At 41.7% G+C, this 27,312-nt stretch overlaps 1 protein-coding gene and 1 pseudogene across 4 annotated transcripts in view; both read right to left on the bottom strand.

Annotated features, from left to right (window-relative positions):
• Nucleotides 1-27,312, bottom strand: part of Csmd2 (CUB and Sushi multiple domains 2) — a 546,763-nt gene that overhangs the window by 41,263 nt on the left and 478,188 nt on the right. For all 4 annotated transcript variants that reach the window (XM_074080637.1, XM_074080638.1, XM_074080635.1 and 1 more), the window contains 9 exons: nt 27,053-27,133; nt 26,440-26,553; nt 20,958-21,146; nt 18,540-18,686; nt 14,556-14,744; nt 10,281-10,466; nt 9,219-9,413; nt 7,740-7,913; nt 6,799-6,972 (listed from right to left, as the gene is read on the bottom strand). In XM_074080637.1, coding sequence (XP_073936738.1) covers nt 6,799-6,972; nt 7,740-7,913; nt 9,219-9,413; nt 10,281-10,466; nt 14,556-14,744; nt 18,540-18,686; nt 20,958-21,146; nt 26,440-26,553; nt 27,053-27,133 — 1,449 coding nt within the window. The remainder of the gene's footprint in view (nt 1-6,798; nt 6,973-7,739; nt 7,914-9,218; nt 9,414-10,280; nt 10,467-14,555; nt 14,745-18,539; nt 18,687-20,957; nt 21,147-26,439; nt 26,554-27,052; nt 27,134-27,312) is intronic.
• On the bottom strand, nt 9,778-9,875 carry LOC141425392 (small nucleolar RNA U13; annotated as a pseudogene).

The raw sequence follows: 27,312 nt of genomic DNA, 5'->3' as shown, positions 1-27,312 counted from the left end.
ACTACACTGCATAAACAGTTTACAGAATGGGAGAAAGGGTCACTGAATAAGCTTATGGACTGTTGCATAGCCAATATGTGTAAGTCAAAGGATGCTGTTAAATATTGATAAACTAGATAATGAAAGGTTAAATAAGAAAATAGAGGGCTCATGGCATTACAATGTTACAAGTACAATGGTAAGCAACAGAAAAAAGATCCAAATTTTCCCAAATGCCAAAAGAACTTTTTTAAAAGCAAAGGGCACTAGGTGCTGGTGGCTCACACCTAAAATCCTAGCTACTCAGGAAGCAGAGATCAGGAGAATCACAATTTGAAGTCATCCTGGGCAAATAGTTTGCAAGACCCTATCTTGAAAAAATCCTTCACAAAAAAGGGCTGGTGGAGTGGCTCAAGGTGTAGAGCCTGAGATCAAACCCAGTACAAAAAAAAAAAAAAAAAAACAAAGAGCTAGAGATGGGGCAAGATGGTGGAGTTTCTGTATTTGACCCTGTGAATTAGAAGAGTTAAGGTAACAAAGGAGAGCCTAGATTCAGAAGACAGAAAGAGAGGAAAAGCATCAGGAACCACGAAAGAGGTATAGGATGGTTGAAAAGAATGAAGAAACAGAAAGGTGACAGAGTAAAGTAGGAAACAGTTTGAAACTCCAACTTCAGCTCCCTGCAGGGGAGAGGAAGCTGAAGCCACCACCACAAGGTAAGCTAGGCAGCCTGGAAGACCAAGCTGTGGAACAAGCACACATCTCCCATAAGCCTTAGACACAGTATGGGGTTTGGTGCGACAGTGACTTCCCCTGTATGACAGGGTAGCATCAGACAAAGAAGACAATTTTTCACTCCCTGTATCTTTGAGAGCTGTAGCAAGGTACCATCTTGAGAGAGGGCCTACTGTCTGAGACTGAGATACTCTGGAGACTCGAAAACAAGGAACAGTCACATCTCAGGGAGTCTTGTGATAGTGGGCCACAGTGTCCGGGAGGTAGATGGCCACAAGAGGCAGTTGTGGAGAGGGACAGGGGGAGGGTCTGATGTGGACCCACTAAGAAGTTTAAGCAGCAGAGAGCTCAGGCAGTGAAGTGCATGATGGTCAGTGGCCCCGCCCTCCATGGTGAAAGCAAGTCCCATTGCCTAGGATCCCTGTGGAAATAGAGCACCGATAGATAGCACAGTGCTTAGCTTCCAGGAGCTGCCTGATGGCTGAGGGTATCTGCTGCTAGTCAGGACTGAGAGCTCTGAGCACAGGACCCAAGGATCATGTGATCTCTTTTAGTCTCTTCCTCCCGTAGTGAACTACTGGGTGGGGTTGAAAGCACTGAGACTGGCAGGCATAGAGCCTGATTCCCTCAGTTCTTCTCCAACAATGCAGAACTATGTGCTCAGCTTGCTCCCCCAACTATCTGATGCTTCGGGGGGACACTTCCTAGGCTTGGATGTTTGTTGTCCCTGGAGGCACAAACTGGGAGGCTTGTGCAGTAAATGGGAACCTGCCTGGCCCACAGACTACAAAGTTCTTTATGGCCAGCAGTGGCTTCTAACACACAAAGAAGGAAAGCTTCTAAGGTAAAAGCAGCACAGAAATGGACAACTAACCTTTGGTTCTGCCCTCAACCCACATATAGCTGCAACTTGTACACTGGGAACTCCAAGAACTCCAGCTAGTTTTCTTCTATTTGAGTAGTGCTAGGGTTCAGGCCTGATGCTCCGAGAATATCTGGTTACTAAGCCACCCCCCCAGCCCAGTGGTGAGAAACTACACCTCAACCCTGACACTACACAGTTCTACCTGAACACTGTGAACACTTCAACTGAAAGATTACAGGTCATTAAAACTTCCAACCAAGGACAGCTTCAGATGCATAAATCCCCAATGCAAAAACACAAGCAATATGAAAAAATAAGACGATATGACACCTCCAAAACTCAAGATATCCACAGTAATGGACATCAATGAAAGTAAAATGGATGCAATTTCAGACAAGGAATTCAAAAGAATGATTTACAAGAATGATCAACAAAATTAAAGGGGATACACATAAATACCTGAATGAATTCCAAGAAAATACAAATAAGCAGATAAATGAAATAGAGAAAACAATGCAGGATAAGGAAAAGGAATTTAATAAAGATATAGAAATTCCCCCCAAAATAAAATTGAAACCCTGGAAATGAAAAACTCAGTTGTAAACCTTGAGAATAGATTGGATCAAATTGAAGAAGAATATCAGGACTCAAAAACAAGGTAGAGGAATTAGAACATTTAGATAAAGATAAAACAAATCAAGTATAAATGGAATTTGTAAGACCTCTGGGACACCACTTTAGAAAAACCATGGCATTGAAGAAGAGGTGCAGGTCAAAGGCAAAAAAAATATTTGATAAAATAATAGCATAAAATTTCTCAAATCATGACAAATAGATGATTATCCAGGTACAGGAGGCTTTTAGGACACAGACAAGAACAGAAAACCTTTCCAAGGTATGTTATACTTAAAAGATTAAGTATATAGAAAAAAGAAAAGAATATTGAAAGCTGAAAGAGAGAAGTACCAAGTTGCATATAAAGGCAAACCCATCAAAATAACAGATTTTTCAACAGCAACTAAAAGTTAGAAGAGCATGGAATGATGTATTTCAAGTCCTGAAAGAAATAACTGCTAACCTATATTAGTGTATCCTGCAAAGCTACCTTCTTAGTTGAGGAAGAAATAAAAACCTCCCATGATAAATGAAAACTAAAAGTATTCATGACTACTAAGCGAGCATTGCCAAAGATACTTAAAGGAACCCTACATACACAAGAGGAAGATAAAAGAAACCATGAAAATATGGGAAAGAATAAATGTCAGTAGGTGAGTAGATAAGCAAATGAGGATTAGGAAAGAATCAAACATTACAAGACAAAAAATGACAGGAATTACTACATTTATGTGAATAATAACTTGGAATGCTAATGATCTCAACTCAATCAAAAGACATGACTGGTGGACTAGATTATAAAACATGAGTATTCTACAGAATATTTCACCCAATAGCTGCAGAATACACACTCTTCTCAGCTGCAAAATAGATCACATTCTAGGACATAAAGCTACTCTTAACAAATACAAGAAAATTGAAATAACTTCTTATATTTTATTAGATCACAATGGAATATAACTAGCAATCAATAGCAAAAGAAACTACAGAAAACAGTCAAATGCATGGCTAATGAAAAATACACTGTTGAAGAAATAAGGAGGGAATAAAGAAAATTCCTAGAATCAAATGAAAATGAAAAACACAATTTACCAGAACCTTTGGGACACAGCTAAGGCAGTGCTAAGAGGAAGGCGCACTGTTATGAGTGCCTACATTAAAAAAATCAGAGAGCTCTCAAACACATAATCTAATGACGTACCTCACATTCTTAGAAAGATAAGAACAAGCTAAATCCAAAATTACTAGACAGAAAGAAATAATAAAGACAGAAATGAATGAAATGGACACTAAAAAGTACAAAGCACAAAGAATAAAACAAAGAATTGGTTCTTTGAAAAGATAAACAAGATTGACAAACCCTTAGCTAAACTAACCAAAAGAAAGAGAGAGGAGACCCAAACTAATAAAATTAGAGCTGGTTAGGGAATCATAACAAATACCAGTGAAATTGAAAGGATCATTAGGGACTACTTCAGAAATAATGGGAAAATAAAGAAGAAATAGATAAATTTCTAGATGCCTATGACTTACCTAAATTGGACCAAGAAGGTATAAAACACCTGAACTATAATGAGCAATGAGACTGAAGCAGTAACAAAGAGTTGTCCAACAAAGAAAAGCCAAGGACTGGATGGATTCACTACTAAATTCTACTGGGCCTTAGGGAAGAACGAATGCAATGGTCCTCAAACTATTCCATAAAAAAGAAAGGAAAGGAATTCTATGAAGCCAGAATTATCCTAATCCCCAAACACAACAAGGATATAACAAAAAAAGAAAATTATAGACCTTCTTTGATGAGCATAGACACAATAAAAACCTCAAACAAACATAGAACCAATAAAACATGTGTAAACTGAATTCAATAACACATTAAAAGATATAGACCATGATCAAATTGGTTTCATTCCAGAGATGCAAGGATTGTTCAACATGTGCAAATCAATAAGCATAATATAGCACATGATTATCTCAACAGATGCAGAACAAGCCTTTGCAAAATTCAACATACCTTCATGACGAAAGCTCTGAAGAAACTAGGAATAGAAGGAACATACCTCAACATAACAAAGGCTATATGTGACAAACATGCTGTATTATATATTATACTTAACATTATACTAAGTAGGGGAAACCTGAAACCATATCTTCTAATGTCAGGGGCTCAAAAAAATTAAATACCAAAAGAATAAATAATTCAATTATTAAATGAGCAAAAGAACTGAAAGACAGTTCTCACTAGCAGTCCAAATGGCAAATAAATACATGAAGCAATGTTCAATGCCCTTAGCCATAAAGGAAACACAAATCAAAACAGCACTGAGATTCTATGTCACCCCAGTCAAAACAGCACTTGATGATAGCCATCATCAAGAAAACAAACAACAAATGCTGGCAAGGATGCAGAGGGAAAAGGGAACTCTTAAATCCTGTTTAAATTAGTGTGTCCATTATGGAGATTCCTCAAAAAACTAAAAATAGAGCCATGAAATAATCCTTCCATACCACTCTTGAGCATGTATCCATAGCATTCCTATGGATAGTCAGCACATAATATTATATAGTATAAGTCAACATATAATAGGGATACCTACACGCCCATGTTTGTTGCAGTACATTTCACAATAGCCAGGTTATGAAATCATCCTAGATACCCAACAACTGGTGAGTAGATAAAGAAAATGTGGTATATATACACAGTGGAGTATTGTTCAGCCTTAAAGAGGAATGAAATCTTGTTGCTTTCAGGAAAATGGGTGGAACTGAAGATCATAGTGCTAAAAAAGATAAGCTCAGAAAGACAAAGATCACATTTTCTTTCATATGCAGAATCTAGCTCTAAAAAGCAATATGACATGATTATAAAAGGGGGACTATTGAGGGTGAACCGGTAGGAAGTGAAGGGGGGGAAAGAGGGTGCTAGGGGATAAATAGGATCATAGTACATCTGTGTGTGTGTGTGTGTGTGTGTGTGTGTGTGTGTGTGTGTAAAACAGCATAATGAAACCCACTTAAAACTGTCAAAAATAAGTGGAGGGATAAGAAAGAGTAATAGAGGGTGCAAATTTGGTCATAGTACATTATGTGCATGTATGGAAATATAATGAAATCCATTTGTACAATTAATACAAATAATTAAAAAGCAAAGAAAACACATTATGTGGAGGTCTGTCACAAATACAGTATTTTATGCATAATTATGAAAGATGACAGAATTAAGATCAAACATAGGAGACTTAACAATATATGTGAATGTGTTTAACCTGCCAAAAGGAAGACTTTCAAGTTGCCTTCCCAGGCAAGGCCAAATTTAATGCTGACCACAAGAGTCATATTTAATTTAAGAGATTCATCTATAATTAAATGGATAGTCAAAGTATACTAGCATAAGGATGAGGGTAGGAGCTGTGAGCCTAATATCAAGCTAGAAAATATTTAAAGTGATAAGGAACACATTTTAAAGGCTAAAAGTCACAATTTGCTATGGAGATATAGTAGTTATGAATATTTGTGCACCAAATGATACAACAACTACCTTTATGTATTAGAACCTACAGAATGCAAGGAAAAATGGAAATACACTAATAGAAGGAAACTTCGAACACATCTCTCAGAACAAAAGTCGAGTGGGCAAAAGATATAAATGCATAGGACATAAACAGTACAATCTATAAAGTATGTATCATATATATATATATGCAAAACCACATGATGATATCCTTCTTCTTCTTTTGGTGGCACTGGGGTTTGATCTCAGGGCCTCACGCTTGCTAGGCAGGTGCTCTTACCACTTGAGCCACTCTGCCAGCCCTATTTCTTCTTAAGTGCACGTGGAACATTTGTAACAGTTGATCAAATATTAGGTCACAAAGAAAGCATCAGAAAATTTCATGAAATATATATATATATTTATATATATATTTGTATATATATATATACAAAATAAAAGCAAAAAGCTCTTTCTACCAAAAAATTTCTTCTGTTAAAAATCTTCTAGATGGAAGGGAAAATTAATAATACAATTACAGAAGTTGTTTTTTTTTTTTTTTTTTTTTGTGGTACAGGTTTTTAACTCAGGGTCTTGTCCTTGCTATGCAGGCACTCCATCATTTGAGCCACACTCCCAGCCCTTTTTTTTTTGCTTTAGTTATTATTCAGCTTGGACTGGCCTTGAACTGTGATCCTCCCAATCTCTGCTTGCTGAGGATCTGAGAGTACAGATGTGCTCTCAAAATGATGGAATTTCTAATCCCCCCAAATGACAGAATTTCTAATAAATAATAAACATTCATTATTAGAATGTATGAGCTTCAATTAAAATAGTTGATTATGAGAAATTTTATGTCTTTGAACACTTACATCAATTAAAATAGTATACATGAAAGAATGAAAAGAAATGGATTTAATACCCAAACCAAAAGTTACAAACTGAATGAAAAAGGAAACCAAAAGATAATCACAAGAAAGGAAATAATAAAGTTGAAATAATTAATAAATGAACAAACATATAAAACATCTAGCTAGCATAGTCCAGAGAAAGAGGGAGAAATTCCATGTCCGGTCTGAGCCCCACGACTAGGGAGCGTGGATGATATACTTACGCACACAGAAAGGGGTCTTGCCGGACCAGTGATGGTCCTGCTGACAGATGCGCACAGACATGCCGATCAGGCGGAAGCCGGCGTTGCACTGGTACACCACACTGCCCCGGTAGTTGTAGTTCTCCCCATTGATGTGTCCGTTGACAATGGGCTCAGGAGTCCCACAGTGTCCAGCTTTGGTGGGGATGGAAAGAGAGAGTAAATTAAAGAGAAGTTTCCAGAAAGTGAGGTAGAGCTTGGTTAGGCTTGGGCCATAGACTACAACCTCTGTAACTGTGAGCCAAAATAATCTTTTCCTTTTTTTTATTTTGTCATAGTGATGGAAAGGTAGCACAGGGACCACCACTTTCTCTTTCTAATCTACCAGCATTTTCTGCATAGGTAGCACCATGTCTTTCTGTTAGACTGTGGGACCGAGACCCTCTTTTGGAATTGAAGGGTGTGAGAGGAAAGAGAACTTAGAATCTAAGGCTCAGGTGGAGAGGGGATAGTCATGGAGAGAAATGAAAACTTGGTCCTTTATAAGCCAGCTTGTTTTTATAGGCTTCTATCATTTGCTTAATATAGATATATGTAAATCATGTAAATTTACATACATATATAAAATTGTATAAATTTACATATATTTATACATACATATTCAAAATAACTTTCTAAAGTATAATATAAAGGGTATTTTAGGTATATTACAGGAATGTATCTCTGTAAGGTGAAGGCTGCAGCTATACCCACATTCAAGGGCTAATAGGAGGGGTTGTCTTTCTGATCAGAATGAGAACCCCTCTCTTGAAGTTCTTGATCTTTGGATGCTCCAAGAGAAGCTAGTTCTGACTTGTAGTTATGGTAGATGCCCAACAGTTGGTGCTTGGAGTAGCATTTTTTGAGTAGGTAAAATGAGGCTGTTTGATGGCAGGTGGGGTGGGCCTGGGTAGGCCACTCACCAAGGCAGCGGACTTCAGAGCCACTCCAGAGCCCATTGGCCATACACTCCCGTACCCTGGAGCCCACCAGTGTGTATCCAGAATTGCAGGAAAAGATGGCAGTCGCCCCATAGACAGACATTGTTCCAATGCGGTGCCCGCTGGGGGGTGTGGGGAGCTCTCCACAGGAGATGACTAAAAGGATCACAAAATGTCACAAAATGTTCAGTAAGATAGCCCAAGAGGAGAGACATGATCTGCTTTTGATGAGCAGGAATAATGACAAAATAAGACCTGCTTAGCCTTACTCTCCCAGAACTCATGACCAGAATGTGGATTGTACACTGACTTGTATGATGTGATGCCTAAGCTGATGTGTCCCCAGAAGCACCTGACAACTCTGTAGCTGCTGATAGGGCCACATTCTACTCTGGACACATGGTTCACAATCTCTGGAGTAAGACCCAGGTATCTATGTTTTTAAAATCCTTAAGTGGTGTAGGTAGATTCTGTGACATGCTCCCTAGTGCCCAGAGCCGGATGCTGCCATTAATCTCATTGTCTTACTGCCAAGCCCAGCGGCAGCCTCCAACTCCTTTACAGAGCAGGCCAATGGCTTCTGGATGACCTATAAGGTGAGGGCTTATTACCAGTGCTGCACTGCAGCGAGGGTCTCTGAACTGATTGCCACTCTGCCACACATAGTGATATTCCACTGTGGAGTCCACAGGCTTCCCTTCCTTCTGTAGGTGGTGATCTCAAGAGCTCACCCTAATCAGCAGAGGTCTCAGACTTTCTTCCTTAGGACCCTGACCTTTGAGACTACATTCAAGAACCAAAGGAAAACAACTAACAATGGAGAAGGAGAGGCAGATGAATTTAGGTGGTTTGTTTCCTGTGCTGTCCTCATTCCTCCTATACACACACCACATTGTTACTGCTTCCTCATCTGTCTTTCCAGTAGATTATAATCTCTCTGCAGGCAGGAGCCACAACCTTTTATCTCTGTACCTTTACCTGACATATAATGGAGACCTAATGAATATTGAATAAATAAATTAGTGCATACTGACCTGGGCAGTTTATTGTTTTATTTTTGATTTTTTTGTTTTTGTAGTCCTGGGGATCAAACCGAAGGCTGGGAAGCTTATTTAGTGGTTTCTTTTCTTTTCTTTCTTTCTTTTTTTTTTTTTTTGCAACAAAAGTAATAATAAAGTTTATTAGGAAAGGAATATACTTTCAATAGACTGAAGGTAGGTCATTTCAAGAGAGAGAGAGAATGAGAATGACCAGGAGGCAATTTTTAATAAGATTACAAGATGCTAAGAAGTACTTTGTCCAAGGAATAGGGATTTTCCCAACTCCTGATTCTATATAAGTGTCTAAAAAGAGGTACACAGCAACCCCTGGAGATCATTCTTCCCCTCCCCAATTCACCCCATTTATGAGATATTTCAGGTAGGAGGTGCCATGAAAATGTGCCCACCCTCCCAGGCTTACTTTGACAGGTGGGCATAGTGTCCCCAAGGCTCCATCTGCCATTGGCCTGACAGCGGATGACCCTTTGGCCGGTGTAGTAGTACCCAGGGTCACAGATGAGCATCAGCTGGGCCTGGAACTGGTACTGGGTCTCAAAGATGAGCCGCCATCGGCCATGCTCCACACTGATGCTGCTGACATCGGGACAGGTCACAGCTTGGGGAACACAGCAAAGGGAGGAGGATTAATTAAGTAGTTATGGGAGACACTGCAAGAGTCCAGAGCTGGGGACTAGGTAACCAAATGGAGAAAGGACGAATTCAAGAAACTGCAGTCCCCAGGCAAGTTTGGTAAATGAATGAAGTGGGTTGGCAGGGGGATGTGGCAAACTGGGGCTCTTCCAGGAATAAAACACAAAAAAGAGGAAGGTAGTACTTAGTCAATGTTGATTTTTGGATGTGGGACAGCACTTCCCATGGTCAAAACTTTGTTTTTCAAGAGAAGCCAGAAGTAAGGATTTTTATTTAAAATTTCTTCATTTTAAAATCTTGAGAAGCAACTCAAAATTTGTTTTTCTCCACTTCAGATGGATAATGTGCCAATGTAACATGTGAGGGAGACAGGTATCACACAATGGTGTGAATACCCAATCATCACACTTAGGAACAAAAAAAGGATAAAAAATAAAAAAATAAATAAAGCACAGTATACACCAGACGAAATTCAAAACCTGTATTTTTGGACTAAACATGGCCCATTGGGCTGCCAATTTGTGATTCTGGCCCAAAAGTTGTCATTTCAGAGTTTTATGACCAAGAGACATTCATGAACACTTTCTGACATTATGTGTGGTTTATGGAAACATCTCAGGGTACAACGGTCCATCAAGGCTTTGCAGAGTAACTTCCAATGGGGACCTTAGATGGTAGGTACTGAGAACCCACCCTTTTCCCTCCCTGATTCCTCCAACCCCCATGTACATGTTTTTCCCTCGTTGCTGGACTTTGAGCCCACTCCTTACAGGAATCTTCCAGCTGCTGTCCCAGACCCTGCTTACACGGCCTCCATTGCCCAAGAACTCACGGACACACTGTGGAGGGACATTGCGATTGCTCCACAGGCCTGTCTCCAGACACTCTGCCGAGGCCTCAGAGCCTGCCTGAAGATGGTAGCCTTCATTGCAGCTGTACACAGCCTTGGTCCCCACCGTGTACTCCTTGCCAAACACCATTCCATTCTTGGGGGCATCAGGAAGGCCGCAGGAAAGAGCTAGCCAAGGAGAAAGGATGTCCTGAATATTTCTGGTTCAAGATGGCGCTCTGAGAACATATTTTGATTTTTCTTCTCCCCCTAGAGCCCTACTGATATTATAATAAAAACTAATACAGGGGAAAAACAGCATAATAAAAAGAAAATGAAAGGATCATTAGCAAAGAACTCAAAACAGAAAATTTGGATGATGGAATAATCATAGAAGTATGTTGATAGATTAAATGGAGCAAAAAGGCTACAGCTTAAAATATACAGGAAAGAGCCTCAGGTGAGACTCTGCATCCTTTCTCACCAACACAGTGTAGAGGCAGTCAAGTATCTACTCTCCAAATAGAGAGATCCCCCCACTTAAAGTGGGCGATAGCCCTCCCTTGAAAGAATTAAGGCTGTTCTGGTGGATGTTAGAATCCCAGAGGAATGCTCTTTTAATCCTAGGATTTAAGGTCTCCCAGCCTAAAGGGTGACCCTCTGCCTGCCATCCCTGCCACCCACTCAACTTCTTTATTTATAGGAGAGACCTAGTGGGCAAAGATATTTACATAAAATAACAACAAAGGTAACCTACATCTGCTACGTAGCCATTACTTTTTAAATAGAAACAAAGATTACTACACATATGAAGAAAACCAGTAGTGTGAATGAGATAAAGAGTAGAAAATAGGGAAAAAGTTCCCCTAGGAAACAGTGCTAATTCAGGAAAGAGGAGACTTTTAAACTGTGGATTGGTAGCATCTTGATAAGGTCAAGATGACAGAATACCAGTGAAATGAGAACTCAGTGCTTTGAACAAAAGCACAACAAAAAGGCAAACAAGGACAAGCTCATTCAAATTAAAAAATGTGATTGCCAAAGTACACATTGAAGAGAAGGGCTGGCAGTTAAAAGTAAAGGAAAAATTTCTAGAATATAAATCAAAAAGACAGAGACTAAAAATGAGAGAAAAGGACTGAAAACACAGAGAATCAGCCAAAATAGGTCCAATTGTTCAGAGCTCCAGAAAGAATTATTATAAATGGAATTATTACAAATGAAAATTCCCCAGAGCTGAAGAAAGATGCAGTTTTCAGATTGAAAGAAAGCCAAAGGGATACAAAGAGAACCATTCTTAAATCCATCATCATGGAATTTCAGAAGTCCAAAGACATAGACATTCCTACATGTTCCCAGAGAGAGAAAAGATATGACATCCCTGTGGAGGGATGAGCACCAGACTGGGATCAGACTTCACATGAGTGATACTGAGCCTTTGAAGAAAATGGAACAAAGCTTTTAAACTTCTGAACGATATGATTTATAACCTAGAATCTAATCTTGTCAACCTACCAAGGGTTGTGAGGGTAAAACTAATGACATTTTCAGACATTTATAGACTCAGAAAATTTATCTTATCAATTTTTTCTGAGGAATTTACTTCAAGATATTCTCCATCAAAAAAAAGGTGGGATGGATGGTGGAGTGGCTCAAGTGGTTAACTGCCTGCCTAGTAAGTACAAAACCCTGAGTTCAAACTTCAATACTGCCAAAATAAAAGGTAGGAATCAAGAAATGTCAAGAGATAGGATATAAAAAATTATAGAACTAATTCAGGAGTATAAAGAAAAGGAATCTCAACACAATACCTCAGGAGAGAAATGTGTGCAAAGGGAAATGTGTGCAGCAGCCTGAGTTTATGTTTACAGGAGGAGTCCACATGAGTTAGGTAAGGGTACACTGTGTGGTCTTACAGACCATACTTGCTCTCTGATAGTTCAGGAGTTATTATAGAGGGAGAGATTAATCAGAATCAAAGTACCCACCACTGCCCCTCATCTACCATCCCCTTCAACAACTACTCTAGTGCTCAGATTCCCCTCCCTCACAGCCAGAATAAATTTGAGCACAGGAAAGTCCCATCAATACTGACTAACAATGATGCTTGATGCTATTAGAATTTCCAGAACCAAGAAGAGGCATCAGACTAGGGCTCCAGTATGATATGAGAAAGGCTGGCTATCCAAAGGGAGAGGGTCTGGAACTCCAGGATGGAAGAAAGATTCAAAGGGTGAATGTGGGTCCAAAGAGAGAATCAGGGAAACACGAGACAATTCTAATGCCCAAACTCTGAGCTGAAATGGTACTGGGTTAGTCAAACTATCATGAGATCAGCTATGTGCTGCTCTCTGAATCCTTTGGGAAAAAAAATGCTAGATCCCCAATGCCATTCTGTATCAAGATCCAACCTGGGGAGAGCAGGTGAAGGCAGTGGCAGGAGCCCCTTCTAGGGATCCTGGCCTGGCACCAATCGTGTGGACAGCTAAGAGGACAGAAGATAAACTAACCAGCTAGAGAGACTACAACTTGAGTATCATAATCTCCATGCCATAGCATAGTCTCCCAATCCAGAGGTAAGAGGAACACTTCCATGGGTAGGAGAGGAGGGGAGACAAGCACAAAGTGTTTAAAGTTTGTGCTGGAATGAGACAGACCATGTAGAGTGGGAGAACAGGCTGGGGGAGGACAGAGAAGGCATTTAAAGGACAGAATGTCTCATGGAGAGTGGAGAAGTCATGGTTTGGCAGCAGCAACAGGGAATAAGAATACTAGGCTCTTTCTGGCCTTGAGTGTGTGAGGAATGGTGGCCATGGCACACGTGTATTCAGGAGTACCTCAGTCCCCATGGAAGAGAAAGTGAGGTGAGCCTGCTGGGTAGTGCACAGGGCGTACGCTTGTTAGCCATAGAACTAGGATCCCAGAGAACACAGAAGAAATGGCTGAGAGTGAGGGCATCAGAGGGGAACTTAGGGTGGAACTGGGGGTAACACAGGGGAGTATGGGGATAAGGTGGACACTGGCCTGGAGGGGCTTAATTTGGGGTGTAGATGTAAGATAACAAAGACAAGAGATTTGGTACTTTCCAACTGGAGCTCTGGAAAAACTTGTCCATGATGACACCGTTAGAGACTGAAGCCAAATGGCATTTGCCATTTGTGACAGTCAGCTCTCTGTGACCTTTGCTTAGGTCTTACCACAGATTATTAATAACACATTGTTTTTGCTCTTTGAGAAAACACATGCAAAGGTTAGAAGGTTGTGAGGATAAGAGATGACAGATGTCAATAAAAAGGACTTCACTACACTGGAAGCCAAGAAAAATAAAAACAGCAATGTCATTTCCTCCTTTAGTCAATACTTGGCAGTTTTTTCTTCTTTTTTCAATGTAGTACATAACGTTGGGACCATGGGAGGAAAGACAACGTTCACTGCTGCTGCTGCAGGTATCGTCCAGAGGACAATAAGTATCAAAAGCTGTAAATTTTGCATATGCTGTGATTCAACAATCTCATTTCTAGGAATTTATTTTAAGGGAATGAATACAGATGTTCATTAAGACAGACTTTTAAGTTTACAGTAGCAAAAAATATAGAAACTCAAATAGTTTACAGTAAGTGATACTTGAATAAGTGTCAGTTTTCCCATAACGCTAGGCAACCATTGGCAACAATGACAGGAAGTATATTGCATTTTTGAAAAATGCTAGCAAAATATTAAGAGCTTTGTACATTGATGATCCTGTTTTTATAATTGAGAAACAGAAGAAATGTGCTGAAAGTCAACAGTAGCAATCACGTGGTAGGATTATAATTCTTTTTCAGTGTTTTCTTTTGCGTTACTTGGTTCTTTTTTTTTTTTTTTTTCCAGATTTCTAGTCTGAATGCAAATAACTTTAAGGAAAAAAAGGTAATGCATGCAAAGTCAATGGCACATTTCCAAGTGTTAGAAGCCCAGGTCTCTAACCCTCTAGGAGCTCTCCCTGATGGTCCAGGAAGAGGCAGGTCCCTATTAGCTAAACAGTGCTTCGTCACTCTGTCACTTTGCATTTATGCACTCACATTCCCATCTCCCCCATGGCTCTGAAAGCAAAAAACTACTATGTATATGTAATCCCCAGGGTGGAGACACTATGGATCCTCAGTAAACGTTTGCTGAAATAATGAATTCATTATCAAGCCCACTGGAATCCACCTTCAGAAGAGACTAGCTCTGACCAAGTCCAAAATGCGAATTGAATTACAGCCACCTTGAGACCTCTTCCCACTTGCTCCTCACCTTGACAGAGAGGAATGGCCTCGCTCCACAGGTGGTACCCCTGGGGATGCCGGGTACAGATGGCCATGCTGTGTCCTACCAAGCGGTAGCCTGCATTGCAGCCAAAGTGCATGGAGCCTCCAGGTTGTGTGCTGGTCTGGCCCAGAATGAAACCGTGGAGTGGAGCCCTGGGCAGGCTGCAGTAAGGAGCTAAACAACAAAACAAGGCTCAGGGAACCAATAACAAGCATGAGGACAGACCTGGTCCTGCCCCTACCCCTTCTCCTCTCCCTATTTCCTTGTCTTTGCCATTGCCAGATCCTTTGCTGTTTGGGGAGGTCTGAATGGTTGATACTGAAAAACAGCAGTTAAGTAAAGCCAAAACAAAACAAAAGAAAAACATACTGCCCCATGAAGCACTGGGTCCCTTTTGTGACCTGATGGCAGCCCAGGTTCTGAGGATCAGTTCAGGTTTTCAAACCCCTGCAGCTCCCAGGTAGCTTTGAAAAGTAGAACCAACAGGTTGAGTCTCAAAAGGTGTGACTGCAGTGCTGTCTGATTTCTGACCTTGCAAGGTCTGTCACTTGGGACAAAACACTGAAATTGGAACCTTGTAATATTTACTTCATAGGTGTTTGGATAATGTAAAAGCGACCACATACATAAAGCTTAGCACAATGCAGAGTATTTAGTGTTCAATAAATGGCTGTTTTCTTTCTTTCTTTCTGTTGTATAGGGACCTGTGGGAATCCAGGATCTACATTTCCCTATAGGGCTCATTTCCCCTCAATGTATGGCTTCAATTACTTCCATTCATTTATCCAATAAATAGATCTCAAGTGTCCACTCGGTGCCGGCTGCTGCTCTAAGGGCTGGGAATTTAACAAAAGAAGTCAAATTATAGACCCTGCCAGGGATCCTCAGGGCTGGTGGTTCTGTGAGGCTGCGAAAGAGGGATGACTGCAGGACTGAGCAGCATGGGCCCCTTGTCTGTCTCAGACAGACAGGGATCAGGGATAGGGGAAGGAAGGAAAGCACCCCCCCCACACTCCCCACAAGGTCTTGGCCTTGTGTCTGGGTTCACACCCCTGTGTGGGAGGAACTGGTGTTTTAAACACTTCCCTGCCAAACTCACATGTGTTCCTCTGCTTTGCCCCATCTGTCCTGTATATATCATAGCTGTGTCTACCTCCCTTGGGAACAAGAATCTTAGTCATAAAATACACTGAGTCACAGTGATAGACCCATGTGCAAATTACACACATCTCCTGCATTTTAATTATTAAGTACTAATTGTTGTGCCATGTAACCAATTTCCTTTCAACATGGCATACGTACTGTAATTACCACTGACTCATAACCCCCAAACACATTAGTCTAAGAACGTCAAGGAAAGGGCAACTCCTTAATAGCAAAAGTTCTTAATTTAGCAACCAGGGTAGAGAAGTGCATTTTTCCCTTTTATGTGAACAGCTGCTGGGAGATCAGTCCGCTCCATCTCTCTGAGAGGCACCTGGAGGCTTCTTTTTTTTTTTTTTTTATTTTTTAATTTTTTTTCATTTTTCTTTTATTATTCATATGTGCATACAAGGCTTGGTTCATTTCTCCCCCCTGCCCCCACCCCCTCCCTTACCACCCACTCCGCCCCCTCCCTCTCCCCCCCCTCAATACCCAGCAGAAACTATTTTGCCCTTATTTCTAATTTTGTTGTAGAGAGAGTATAAGCAATAATAGGAAGGAACAAGGCTTTTTGCTGGTTGAGATAAGGATAGCTATACAGGGAGTTGACTCACATTGATTTCCTGTGCGTGGGTGTTACCTTCTAGGTTAATTCTTTTTGATCTAACCTTTTCTCTAGTACCTCTTCCCCTTTTCCTATTGGCCTCAGTTGCTTTAAGGTATCTGCTTTAGTTTCTCTGCGTTAAGGGCAACAAATGCTAGCTAGTTTTTTAGGTGTCTTACCTATCCTCACCCCTCCCTTGTGTGCTCTCGCTTTTATCATGTGCTCATAGTCCAATCCCCTTGTTGTGTTTGCCCTTGATCTAATGTCCACATATGAGGGAGAACATACGATTTTTGGTTTTTTGAGCCAGGCACCTGGAGGCTTCTTTTTCATCATAAGGAAACTGAGGTCCAAAAGAGTTGAGGGCCTTGTGAAATAATTCTATTGCTATTAGGCAACAGAGTTGGTGCCTCACCCTGGGTTCATGAGGCCATTCTTCCTCGAACTATGGGCACTGGGAAAGAAGAGTCTGGATAAACTCTGTAGAGGACATGGGTCCTGAGATAGTAAAGTTCAGGCTTCTGTTGGCTTCCTCAGATTATCTCTTTCCTGGAAACTGTTCTTTAGGACTTTAGGAAACTGTTCTTTAGGACTGTTCAAATGGGCCCTCTAAGTTTGGACTGGTCTTGCATGTAGGAAGCCCACGAGCCCATAGGAACTGAGACAAGAAGTCCCTTAGGCAGTACTTGATAATTTGATATCCCTCCCAACCAATATCTTCTTTTTCTTGGCAGTGCTGGGGATTGAACTCAGTGCCTTGAGCTTGCTACACAAGCGCTCTATCACTTGAGCCACGACTCCTCCCTTCCTGCCCCTAGTTCTTTCACTTTTAGTTGGTGTTTCAGACAGGGTCTCATGCTTTTGCCCAGACTGACCTTGAACAGTAATCCTCCTACCTCCACCTCCTGAGTAGCAGGGATTACAGGCACAAACTACCTGCCAGTCTCCAGTAATATTCTTCAAAATTTTGTCCCACACTTGTTTGGAGTGCAAGCCGAACACAGCCAGGGAGAGTGCCAAGGGGGGATCGGTGCACAGTAGAACTCCCCAGGCTCTATAGGAATTTCTTGCTGCCTCCAAACCTGCAGGCCCACCCAGAAGTTCATTGGACTCATTGCTCTTCAAAGAGGACATCAAACAGCTCATCAAGATTTCTCTACCCAGGGTAGTATTCCCAAGATGAGAGTTCAGATAAATTTGCTTTCTCCATCTCATTACATTCCTAAAATTATTTCTGTGTTCCTTATGGTTTGGGTCAGCCATCTGTGAGGCTTGGCCTTTGATCTGACCCTGCCTATAAAATATAGCTTGTCATAAAAAAGAATGAAACACCGTCATTTGCAGCAGTGTGGATGGAACTGACATGATGTTGAAAGAAAGACAAATGCCACATGTTCTCACTAGTAAGCAACCTAAAGCAGTGGATTTTATAGAAGTAAAGAGTACAAGAAGGTTACTAGAGCTTGGGAAGTGTGTGTGGGAGAAGGGGATAGAAAGAGGTCAGTTATTGGGTATAAATTACAGTTAGGTAAGAAGAATAAATTCTGGTGTTCTACACCAGAATATTATAATTAATAATAAATTTATTGTATAATTCAAAAGGACTAAAAGGAAGAATTTTGATTGCTCTCAACACAAAGAAGTAATAAATATTTGAGATGACGGATATGCCAATTGCCTTGGGTTGATCATTACAAGATGCATATATGTATCAAAACATCACATGCTACATTTATTATGTGTCAACTTAAAAAATAACAACAAAAGATATGGGTTGTCCAGCAGAAGAGATGTTCCTAGTTTGAAAACACAGCCCATCCTTCACTGTCCATCTTACATTTGCCAGTTAGAGACTTGTGTCTTTGAGGTTTTCAGTTAAAGATCTTTCATTATTTCCTAAATTTCTAAGGGGATAGGATCCCCTTTAGGCATTACCAGATCACATAGAATGGTTAAAATTATCCTAGTGACATAAAGTGGCAGTATGAGAAGAAGAGAGGGAAGAACGTGGGGAAAGGACCAGAACAAGAGGAGGTAGGAATATGCCAAGACCATTTGGACAGCTCTGGGAAGATTACAGGAGGAGGAAGCTGTCCAGCCCCTATAGGCAAGCCCAACACCTTGATGAGGAGATGGCCATGGCTTATTTGGGTGTTTGGGGGGAGCAACTTAACGGGCTCAGGGACTGAGGCCGTTTTCATGAGTTCTCATGGTTTACTTACCTGAATACCGAATCTTAAAGCCCTTTCGGTTGTAGGCATGGTCAGATGACCAGCGCAGGTACACATTGTTGCTGGAGCTGGTGACAATCAGGGGAGCTGAGTAATTGCCACTGAGGGCTTTCAGCAGAGGACTTTGTCCTGAGGGACCTGGGGTAAGAAGGACACAGGGTTGGTTACAGGCCATCCTAGCTCCAGAGAGAGCTGGAGTAACAGACACTAGGCTCAGATGGATGGGTGACCCTCCCTGTATCTGTGTGCTCAGGGGATCTCTCCTCCTGAACCTGATGTGAACACCAATTTCAGCTAGAGGTCTGGCTCACATGGTAGAACACTTGCTTAGCAAGTGAAAAGTCCTGAGTTCAAACCCTAGTACCACCTAAAGAACTGTTTTAGGAGTCCCTGCCCACGTTCAGGATTGGCAGGCAAGATGAAATCTATTTGCTGTTCGATGTAAAAGTTTTCAAAAATGGTCACTTGGCCACCCTATTTCTCTTGTGTATGCTAAAACAGCTCAGTGTCTACCATATAGAAAAAATATTTGCTGAATGAATAGTCACCAATGAAGCCAATGGAAAGCATCAGGTCTCAGGGTCAGAAGCAACAGCAGTTCTCCCCAGGATTCCTTCCCAAGGCCCTTTGAGAGAGGCATTCCTCTGTCCTTTCCCTACCTTAAGTGTCTGGGATTATATCATGAGGGTTTGGGTTCAAGGTAGCCAGAAAACCCATAACCCAGGAGTTATCTTCCTGAAAGAGGCAGGCCCTGAGGGAAAGTTCTAATATACTGCTGAGATAGCTCTTAGAAGCTTGGGAATGGATGGGTCACATTTAATAAAGAAGGACCATCAAAACTGCTGGGAGAAACCGTGAAGGAAGGGGTCCAGGGGCTAGAGAAAGGTTGTACTCAAACAATTCTATCATGAAAGCAGATATAGCTCCAGGCATGCCTGGAGGGTCCTTGACTAAAGTAGTCAAGAGTAGCCTGGCAAGGACAGCTTTACTGAAATCCTGATTGATGCTGTCCTCTGTGGGCTGAAACCGATGGGAGAAGATGCTGCCAGGGAACCGGGCTCCCTAGCAGTGATGGGGATGAGGAAATTCTGGAATACAGATCAAGTAAAAGGTTAGCATATTACCGAAATGGGCAATGAGGTTGGAATGGCAACTAGGAGGGTCTGGCCTGCAGGATCAAAGGAAATGGCTCACAGGATGTGATATTTCTAAGGGCAAGCTACGTGAGCAGCCGAAAGGAGCAGCCTAAAAAACCAGGAGTAAAACAGATTGTGAGTGGATAACCAGAGAGGAGGAAAGTCACAACAATGCAAAATCACCATTCCTTGCCAGTTTGCAGACTCAGGCCAGGTTTCACTACCCATTTTAGAGTAGCTCTACGGGAAGAGAGGCTGGGTCCCTATGTAAAAGAACCCTGCAAAATGATTCTGATTGTAGGTAGAAGTAGTTCCTCTTGTTCTTCCCCCAAAGGACCCACCACTATCTACTCAGATAACTGAGTAGATACTCAGAAATAAGAATGTCTAGATATGTCAAAGATTTGGGGTACAGGGTGTGGACTGATGCTGACACCTGGGGCTCCAAAGCATAGCATGGTTGCTCTGTTAGGGCAGGAGTATGAGGGGAGAACTGGCCCAGTTTGATCTCAAGTACAGACTCAACCAGGTAGCAACCTATTAGAGGCTGTGCCAGGTGTGGAATCTTTATCAGAGCAGATTAACAGTCTTGGTTACATGGAATGCAGCCATGTAACAATGCATGCTTTTTCATACCCATCGGAAAGGAGGATCAGAAGCAATTTTCATTCACATGAGGTAGGTGACAGTACCCACTCATGTTTTTGTACCACAGCTATGTTAATTTTCCTGCTTTTTGTCATATGCAGTACAAAGGGGCAGGGACCATCTGGACATCCTGCAGAATGTAGCATATTAGTTTGCTGTACTGAACACATCATAATAATTGGATCTGATGAGCCATTAGGGACAATTATTGTAGATGCCTTTGCAAGACTCATGTGCTCCAGAGGGTAGGAGAGAAAGTCTACAAAGTCTGCAGCATAATTTTTAGGGTGCGGTGGCTTGGAACATGCTCTCCAAATTAAGGAGCAAATTAATGCACATTTTTCTTACAACCACCAAAGAAGCACACTGGCAGACCTCTTTGGGTTTGGGGGCAGTGCACTCTTCACTATGATCCACTAATGGGTTGACATTCAAGGGTGTTTGCTTTGAAAAGGGGCTAGAGTAAGAAAGTGTTCTGCAACAGGTCCAGTCTAGCAAGCATGAAGCAGCCATACAGCCTGTCAGATCCCAAGGCCTTGGGTTTCTGTGGTAAAGAGAGACATGGTGGAGCCTATGGCAAGCCCTAGTCAGCCAGGGGTCTGGAACCATACAGACTCTGACTCACCGTCAAAGATCTCAAACTCATCATACTGCTTTTCACTGAGGAAGTACTCCACGGTGAGGGAGATGTTGTATTCTGGCTCCACTCTCACCAGCCATGAGCAGGTCTGGAACTGAGGGTAGCTTCCTGGGTAGCTCTGGCTCAGGATCACGCCCGTGGAGTCTGTCAGAAGCTCATTCGTTGGGCAGTGTACTAAAAAACAGAAAGAGACACCAGGTATATGGAGTGAAGCTGGAACCAGGGCCTTTACATTGGCTTCTCCTTGGTGCAGTAGACAACTGCTGGAGACCAGTGTTTGAGCACATCCAAACAAGACCCCACACCGTCATTATCTGGCTCCATAACACCGTGTGATTGATGACTCTATCTCAGTATTACAGTACTGCTGGGCCTCAGCCTGGCCAGCTGGTTGGGGTCACTTCCTAGCTCAGATGTGGGCACTGCGACCTGACTTTGAGGTAAGCAGGGAGAGTACGCACATTCAGACAATAGTAATGCTCCCCCAAATCCAAAAGAGTTACCTATAAAATGGTTCTATTTTGTATAAAGATAGCATAGGGCAGAGGTAAGCACATAGGATGTTGGGTAAAACACACCTGGATTTAGAGCCCATCTCTGTCACTTACTGCCTGTTGTGGTCTTCAACAAATTATTCCCTCCCTGTGTGATGGCTTCTCCATCTCCAATACAGACAGGTCACACGCGCTTAGCTCACAGGATAGTTGTCTCGTGTAAAATATACTATATTACATTAAATAACATGAAGAGTCTGAAGCTCAGCCTCAATAAGCTATAGGGATAGTGATGATAGTGATGATAGTGATGATAAGTGAATCAGGAGCAGAAGGGTCAGCAGACCTTGGCTGTGACCTGACTTGGTAGTATTTCTAAAGAAAACAATGCTATCCTAAGGAATAGTTTGGACCTAGGAAGGGAGGCACTGGCAGAGATGACTGGGTGTTTTGATGTTACAAGGAAAGGGAGGGGAGCAGAGTGGTCTTATCTATCCAAGCACTGGGGAGGTGCTCTGAGCTGGGGTACCGGGAAGCATCTCATAGCCTGCAGCCTGCATGGAATGAATTTCAGGAAAATCAATCCACTCCCATTTACTTGAAGAGGGAAATGCAAAACAAAGTTCTAAGGACTGAATCAGCTTCTGCCATGCTCTTGACGTAGGTCAAGTATTCCAGCCCTGCAAGTGGAGACACTACTGTAGATGTGCCTGTGGACTGGCTTCCTGAGTGTTCTGGATTCTGAGACACAGAAAAAAGGGAGTTTGGGGAGACTGCACAACCAATACCTAATCCATGGGGAGGAAACCATGCCCTGGCTCTCCACCCATCTCACAATTTCCTCCAGCCCTGCCTCCATAGAAGAGGGCTGGCTGACCTGCACTGGTTCGTAGAAGTTTGTTGTGGTTCAGAATTTCCCGAGAAGCATCCAAGATTCTTCCTGAGTACCTCTGAAAGGCACTCACTGGCTTTCCAGCAGGAAAATCCTCCTTTTTATTTATTTTTATTTTTGGCAGTATTGGGTTTGAACTCAGGGCTTTGGGCTTGCAAGGCAGACACTCTACCACTTGAGCCATGCCCCAGTCCTTTTTTGTTTTAGTTATTTTTCAGATAGGGTCTTGCGTTCTTTGCCTGGGCTGACCTGGGACCACGATCCTCCTACTTGTGCCTCCCACATAGCAGAGATTACAGGCCTGAGCCACTATGCCTGGTCTATTTTGTATCTCTTTGTTTCAGGTATATACTCCTTTGATCTTAGCTAAAAGGTTGAGAAGTGATGCTTCAAGTTTATCTTTTTATTTATATATGAGTAAGGCATTTTTTGGTTTTATAACTCACTCCTTTCTTTTCTAAATGCAATTTTTTGAGATTTGTATAACTTATGTACAATACAATACACAAATTTTAGATGCATAGTTCAATGAATTTTGGCAAAATGTATATACCTGTGTAACTACTACCACTATAGAAAATACAGTTGCTCCTTGGTATCCCTGGAAGATTGGTTCTAGAACCTTCAAGGATACTGAAGGTAAATAAAATGGCATAGTGTTTGCATCCAATCTACATCCTGTGGCACACAGTAAGTGACCTGTAGGTTACTTTTAATAGCAATACAATATAAATACCATGCAATTAATTATTATATCATATTGTCAAGGGAAGGCTGTACACATTCAGGACAGACACGGTTTTTCTTTTCTGAGTATTTCTGATCCACAGTTGGTTGAATCTACAGCTGTGGAACCCTGATATGTGAAGAGGCAACTGTATATGTTTTTCCCATTACACCAGAAAGTTCCCTGTTACTCCCAAGTGTGCAGGATGGTCCACCCCATTCTCCAGGAAATCAGTGATACTCTTTCTATGGCCACAGATTCACTTGGCCTTGCACAGCAACCTCGCACGATAGGAACCGTACACATACTTTTGTATTTGATTTATTTTGCTAAATACATTGATTATAAAATTCAATTCCAGCTGTTGTGTGTACCACCACTAAGTTTGTTTTTATTGTTTGGGAAAATCCCACTGCAGATAGCAGAATGGTTTGTTTAATCATTGTTCTACTGATGAACTCTTGGGTTGTTTCTAGTTGTGGGTTATTATGGGATTCCTGTAAAAGTCTTTTTGTAGAACTAGAGTTTCATTTCTGTGGGTAAATAACTAAGAGCATTGCTAGGTAATAGGATAGGTGTATGTCCAACTTTAAAAAAAGGCCAATCACTTTTTTAAAGAGACTGTACGATTTTACATCCCAGCCAGGAAACTGTAAAATTCCAGTTGTTCTAGATATTTATCAACACTCAGTATTGTCAGACTTAAGTTTTAGCCAGCCTCACGATTGTATAGTAATGTTTCATTATAGTTTTAATTTTCATTTCTCTGATGACTAATGATGTCAAGCATCTTTTTCATGTGCTGATTGGTCATTAATAGACCTTATTTTGTCAAGTGCCTGCTCAAGTCTCTTGACCATATTTTTATCAAATTGTTTCATTATTGAGTTAAGAATGTTCTTTACCCAGTCCACACATGTTTTTAAAAGGTTATATGTATCGTGAATACTTTCTCTCATTCTGTAGTTTCCCTTTATGCTTTTCACGCTTAGATCTGCTGGGTTTTTGTCACACATTTTGAAGCAACCTCATTACCTACATATACCTATACACCCTTTTAAATGGAATTAGCCTTTTCGTCATTATAAAACATCTCTATTTCGGATAACAGTTCGTTTATTACATCACCAGAAATGCCATTTTATGGCACATCTTGTTCTCGTATTTTACTTGCAATCTATATAGTGTTTATATTTAAAGTGTGTCTTTCATAGAAAATAATTTTTTACTGTTTAAAGCCTCTACATCTTAATGTAGTTTCATACAGTAAATGCTAACTGCCATAAACACATTACTCATATATTCTTTGTAGCTACTCCTGTTCAGTCTGTCATGGAAAGAAGTTTGTAGGATTTCTTACTGTAGTCGTGAATTTTTCCCTTTCACCCTATATATTTGGCTATAATTAAAAAGACAATAATAATTGTTGAAAAAGACATGGAGAAACCAGATGCTTTGCACAGAGCTGGTAGCAATGTGAAATGGCTTAGTTACTTTGGAAAACATCCTGGCAGATCCTCAAAAGAGTTATGACATGGCCCAGCAATTTCACTTGCAGACACATACCTAAGGGAAACGAAAACATATGTTCCATACAAACAGGTACACGGACATTCATAACTGCATTATTCATAACAGCTAAAATGTGGCATTGGCTCCAGTGTTCGTCAACTGATGAATGGATTAGCAAAACGTGGTATATTCACGCAATAGGATATTATTTGGCAATAAAAAGCAAATACTGATACACACTACAATATGGATGGACCTTCAAAATGCTGTGCTCAGTGAAAGAAGCCGGTTACAAACGATCAGACGTTGCATGATTCCGTGGACCACACACAAATGACTAGCATAGGCAAATCCATAGAAAAGCTGTTTTAGACTGAGGGGATTAGAAGGAAATAGAATGACTACTGATGGGCATGTGGTTTCTTTTTTTTTTTTTTTTGAACTGGGGTTTGAACTCAGGGTCTCACTCTTGCTAAGCAGCGCTCTTAGCGTTTGAGCCCCTCCACTATCTCTGTTTTGCGAAGGTTTTTTTCTCGAGATATGGTCTTGCAAACTATTTGCCCAGGGCTGGCTTTGAACGGCAATCCTCCTGATCTCTGCCTCCTGAGTAGCTAGGATTACAGGCGTGAGTTATTGGCGCCTGGTAGGGTTTCTTTATGGAGTGATGAAACGTTCTAAGATTGATCACAGTGATTGCTGTGAAACTCTGTGAATATACTAAAGGCTATTGACCTGTACACTTCAGATGGGTGAACTTCATTGCATGTGAGTTATATCTCAATGAAACTATTACTAAAGGAAAGTCCATGAGGCAAGAATGACCCCAAGTCCTTGCTAAAAGCACAGGGCTGAGAGTGGGGAGTAAAGTCAAGAAGATTGGAGCCACAAGACATAAAAACAGCAGCAGAGAGGAGCGACTAAGGCTGGGAAAACCAAGGAGGCTGTGGAGCAGGCTGAGGGCTGAGGCTCATGGCTATTGGGGGCTGATGTTTGCAGGGCAAGGGCTCAGTTGGAATAAGCAGACAGTGAATTCTCACTGTCCTGGGGCTCATGTCTCTCATATTTTTCAGTAATAATCTGTACTGTAGGTTCTTCCTCCTCTTGCTTTCCAAGGAGTGGGAAGGAGGTGGACCTGTTTCTCCATAGACAACTCAGTGTTTGTTGCTAGCAAAGTATTAGACACAGCAATAGTATTAGTTGTAGTAATGACAGCCAGCATGGAGCAGGTATCATGTGCCAGCTGTCATCCTGACATGCTTTACATTGTCAACCCATTTAATTCCTCACCATAGCCCAACAGCACAAGTCTATCATTATCCTTGTTTTACAGAAGAGACAACTACAGCACAGGACAGTTAGGTACCTGGCCCTAGGCTGGGTGCTGGTGAGTGGAGAGGACTGGTATGGGTTTGAGCTGGGATAACCAGGTGAAGTGACTTCATCTCCTTCCAAGCTATGCCCTGGGGCAAAGATAACTGGTTGCCTGGGTCACACACAGTATACCTGTGCTCCAGCAGAGCAGTGTTGGTTTGTGAGCCCACCCCATCCTGACATCCCAGAATGTCCTCCTCCCACTGCTCAGTGTGCAATTCCAGGGAATGCTCAGGTAAGGAAAGAGGAAGACAGAAAAAAATGTGGCCACTATGGCCACTTCACAGACCTAGAGCTCAGAGCAGGGCAGAGACCCCATCCTGGGCTCTCATTTATTCTGCATCAGCTCAGTCATTCATCAATACTCTGTGAGGCAGAGACTGAGTTGAAAGTGGGGAACAGAAGGGGAAGAACTAGGTTTTGTTTGGGAGGAAATGCAGGCCCTAGGAAGACACAGTTCAGTATAATTACCTTCGCATAATGGGGGCGGGCCTTCAAACTGCAGGTAGGTTCCAAGTTTGCAGGTCAGGATTTCACTCCCCACTAAGGTAAAGCCAGGAAGGCACCTGTAGCGTACAATGTCACCTGTTAAGAGAGAGACCAACATGGGGTTCTTTGGAGCAGTCTGGACAGGGATGCTCAGCACCCTTTAATATTTCAAACCTGCTTCTGGGCAAGAGAACCAGTGGTTGATCATTCTCTGATCAGATCTCAGCAACTAGTTCAACTCCAATTGATGGCCCAGACAGCCTCTCCCTCCCACAGCTCAGTCTGACCCGGAGACAATGGATATTGTCATATTCTAAGAAATTTTTATATTATCTTATATGGAATTATTTCTCAAAATCAACTGACTTGAATTATACAGAAAACCACTTCTTTAGGTCCTCTCCCTAGGGCTGCTGGCTGAAAGGAAGAGGGGTTGTAATTTGGGTACTAACTCAGTAGACAGAATGTCAACCCCTGGCACAAGCCTTTGACTCTCTCTGCATGGACAGGAGGGAGGGATGAGCCCCATTTCCTGTCCCTCTCCACCTGCCACCTCAGATTGGCTCACGGTCCCTGCTGGTTTGAGAGGTGGTACCTATGTTGAATTCTTCATTCTCCGTGACCACTTCAGCGTTGGGGAGGATGGTGGGAGGAGGGCATTTGGTGAGTGGGTAAGCTGAAAAGATGGAAGGACAAAGGTTAGAGCAAGAGTATCATTCTCCTTGAATCAATTCTTTGCATTTTCACTCCTCATTCATGACACAGTGGATATGTGTTGACGAGTATTTATCTGTACAAGTTTAGCCAAGTACAAGTCTATTTATCTTCTGTCATCTTTTTGTTTGTTTGTTTTTG

The sequence above is a fragment of the Castor canadensis genome, chromosome 7 (genome assembly GCF_047511655.1).
Source record: "Castor canadensis chromosome 7, mCasCan1.hap1v2, whole genome shotgun sequence".
Classification (NCBI taxonomy): Eukaryota; Metazoa; Chordata; class Mammalia; order Rodentia; family Castoridae; genus Castor; species Castor canadensis.
This window is presented reverse-complemented; position numbering and strand designations above follow the sequence as displayed.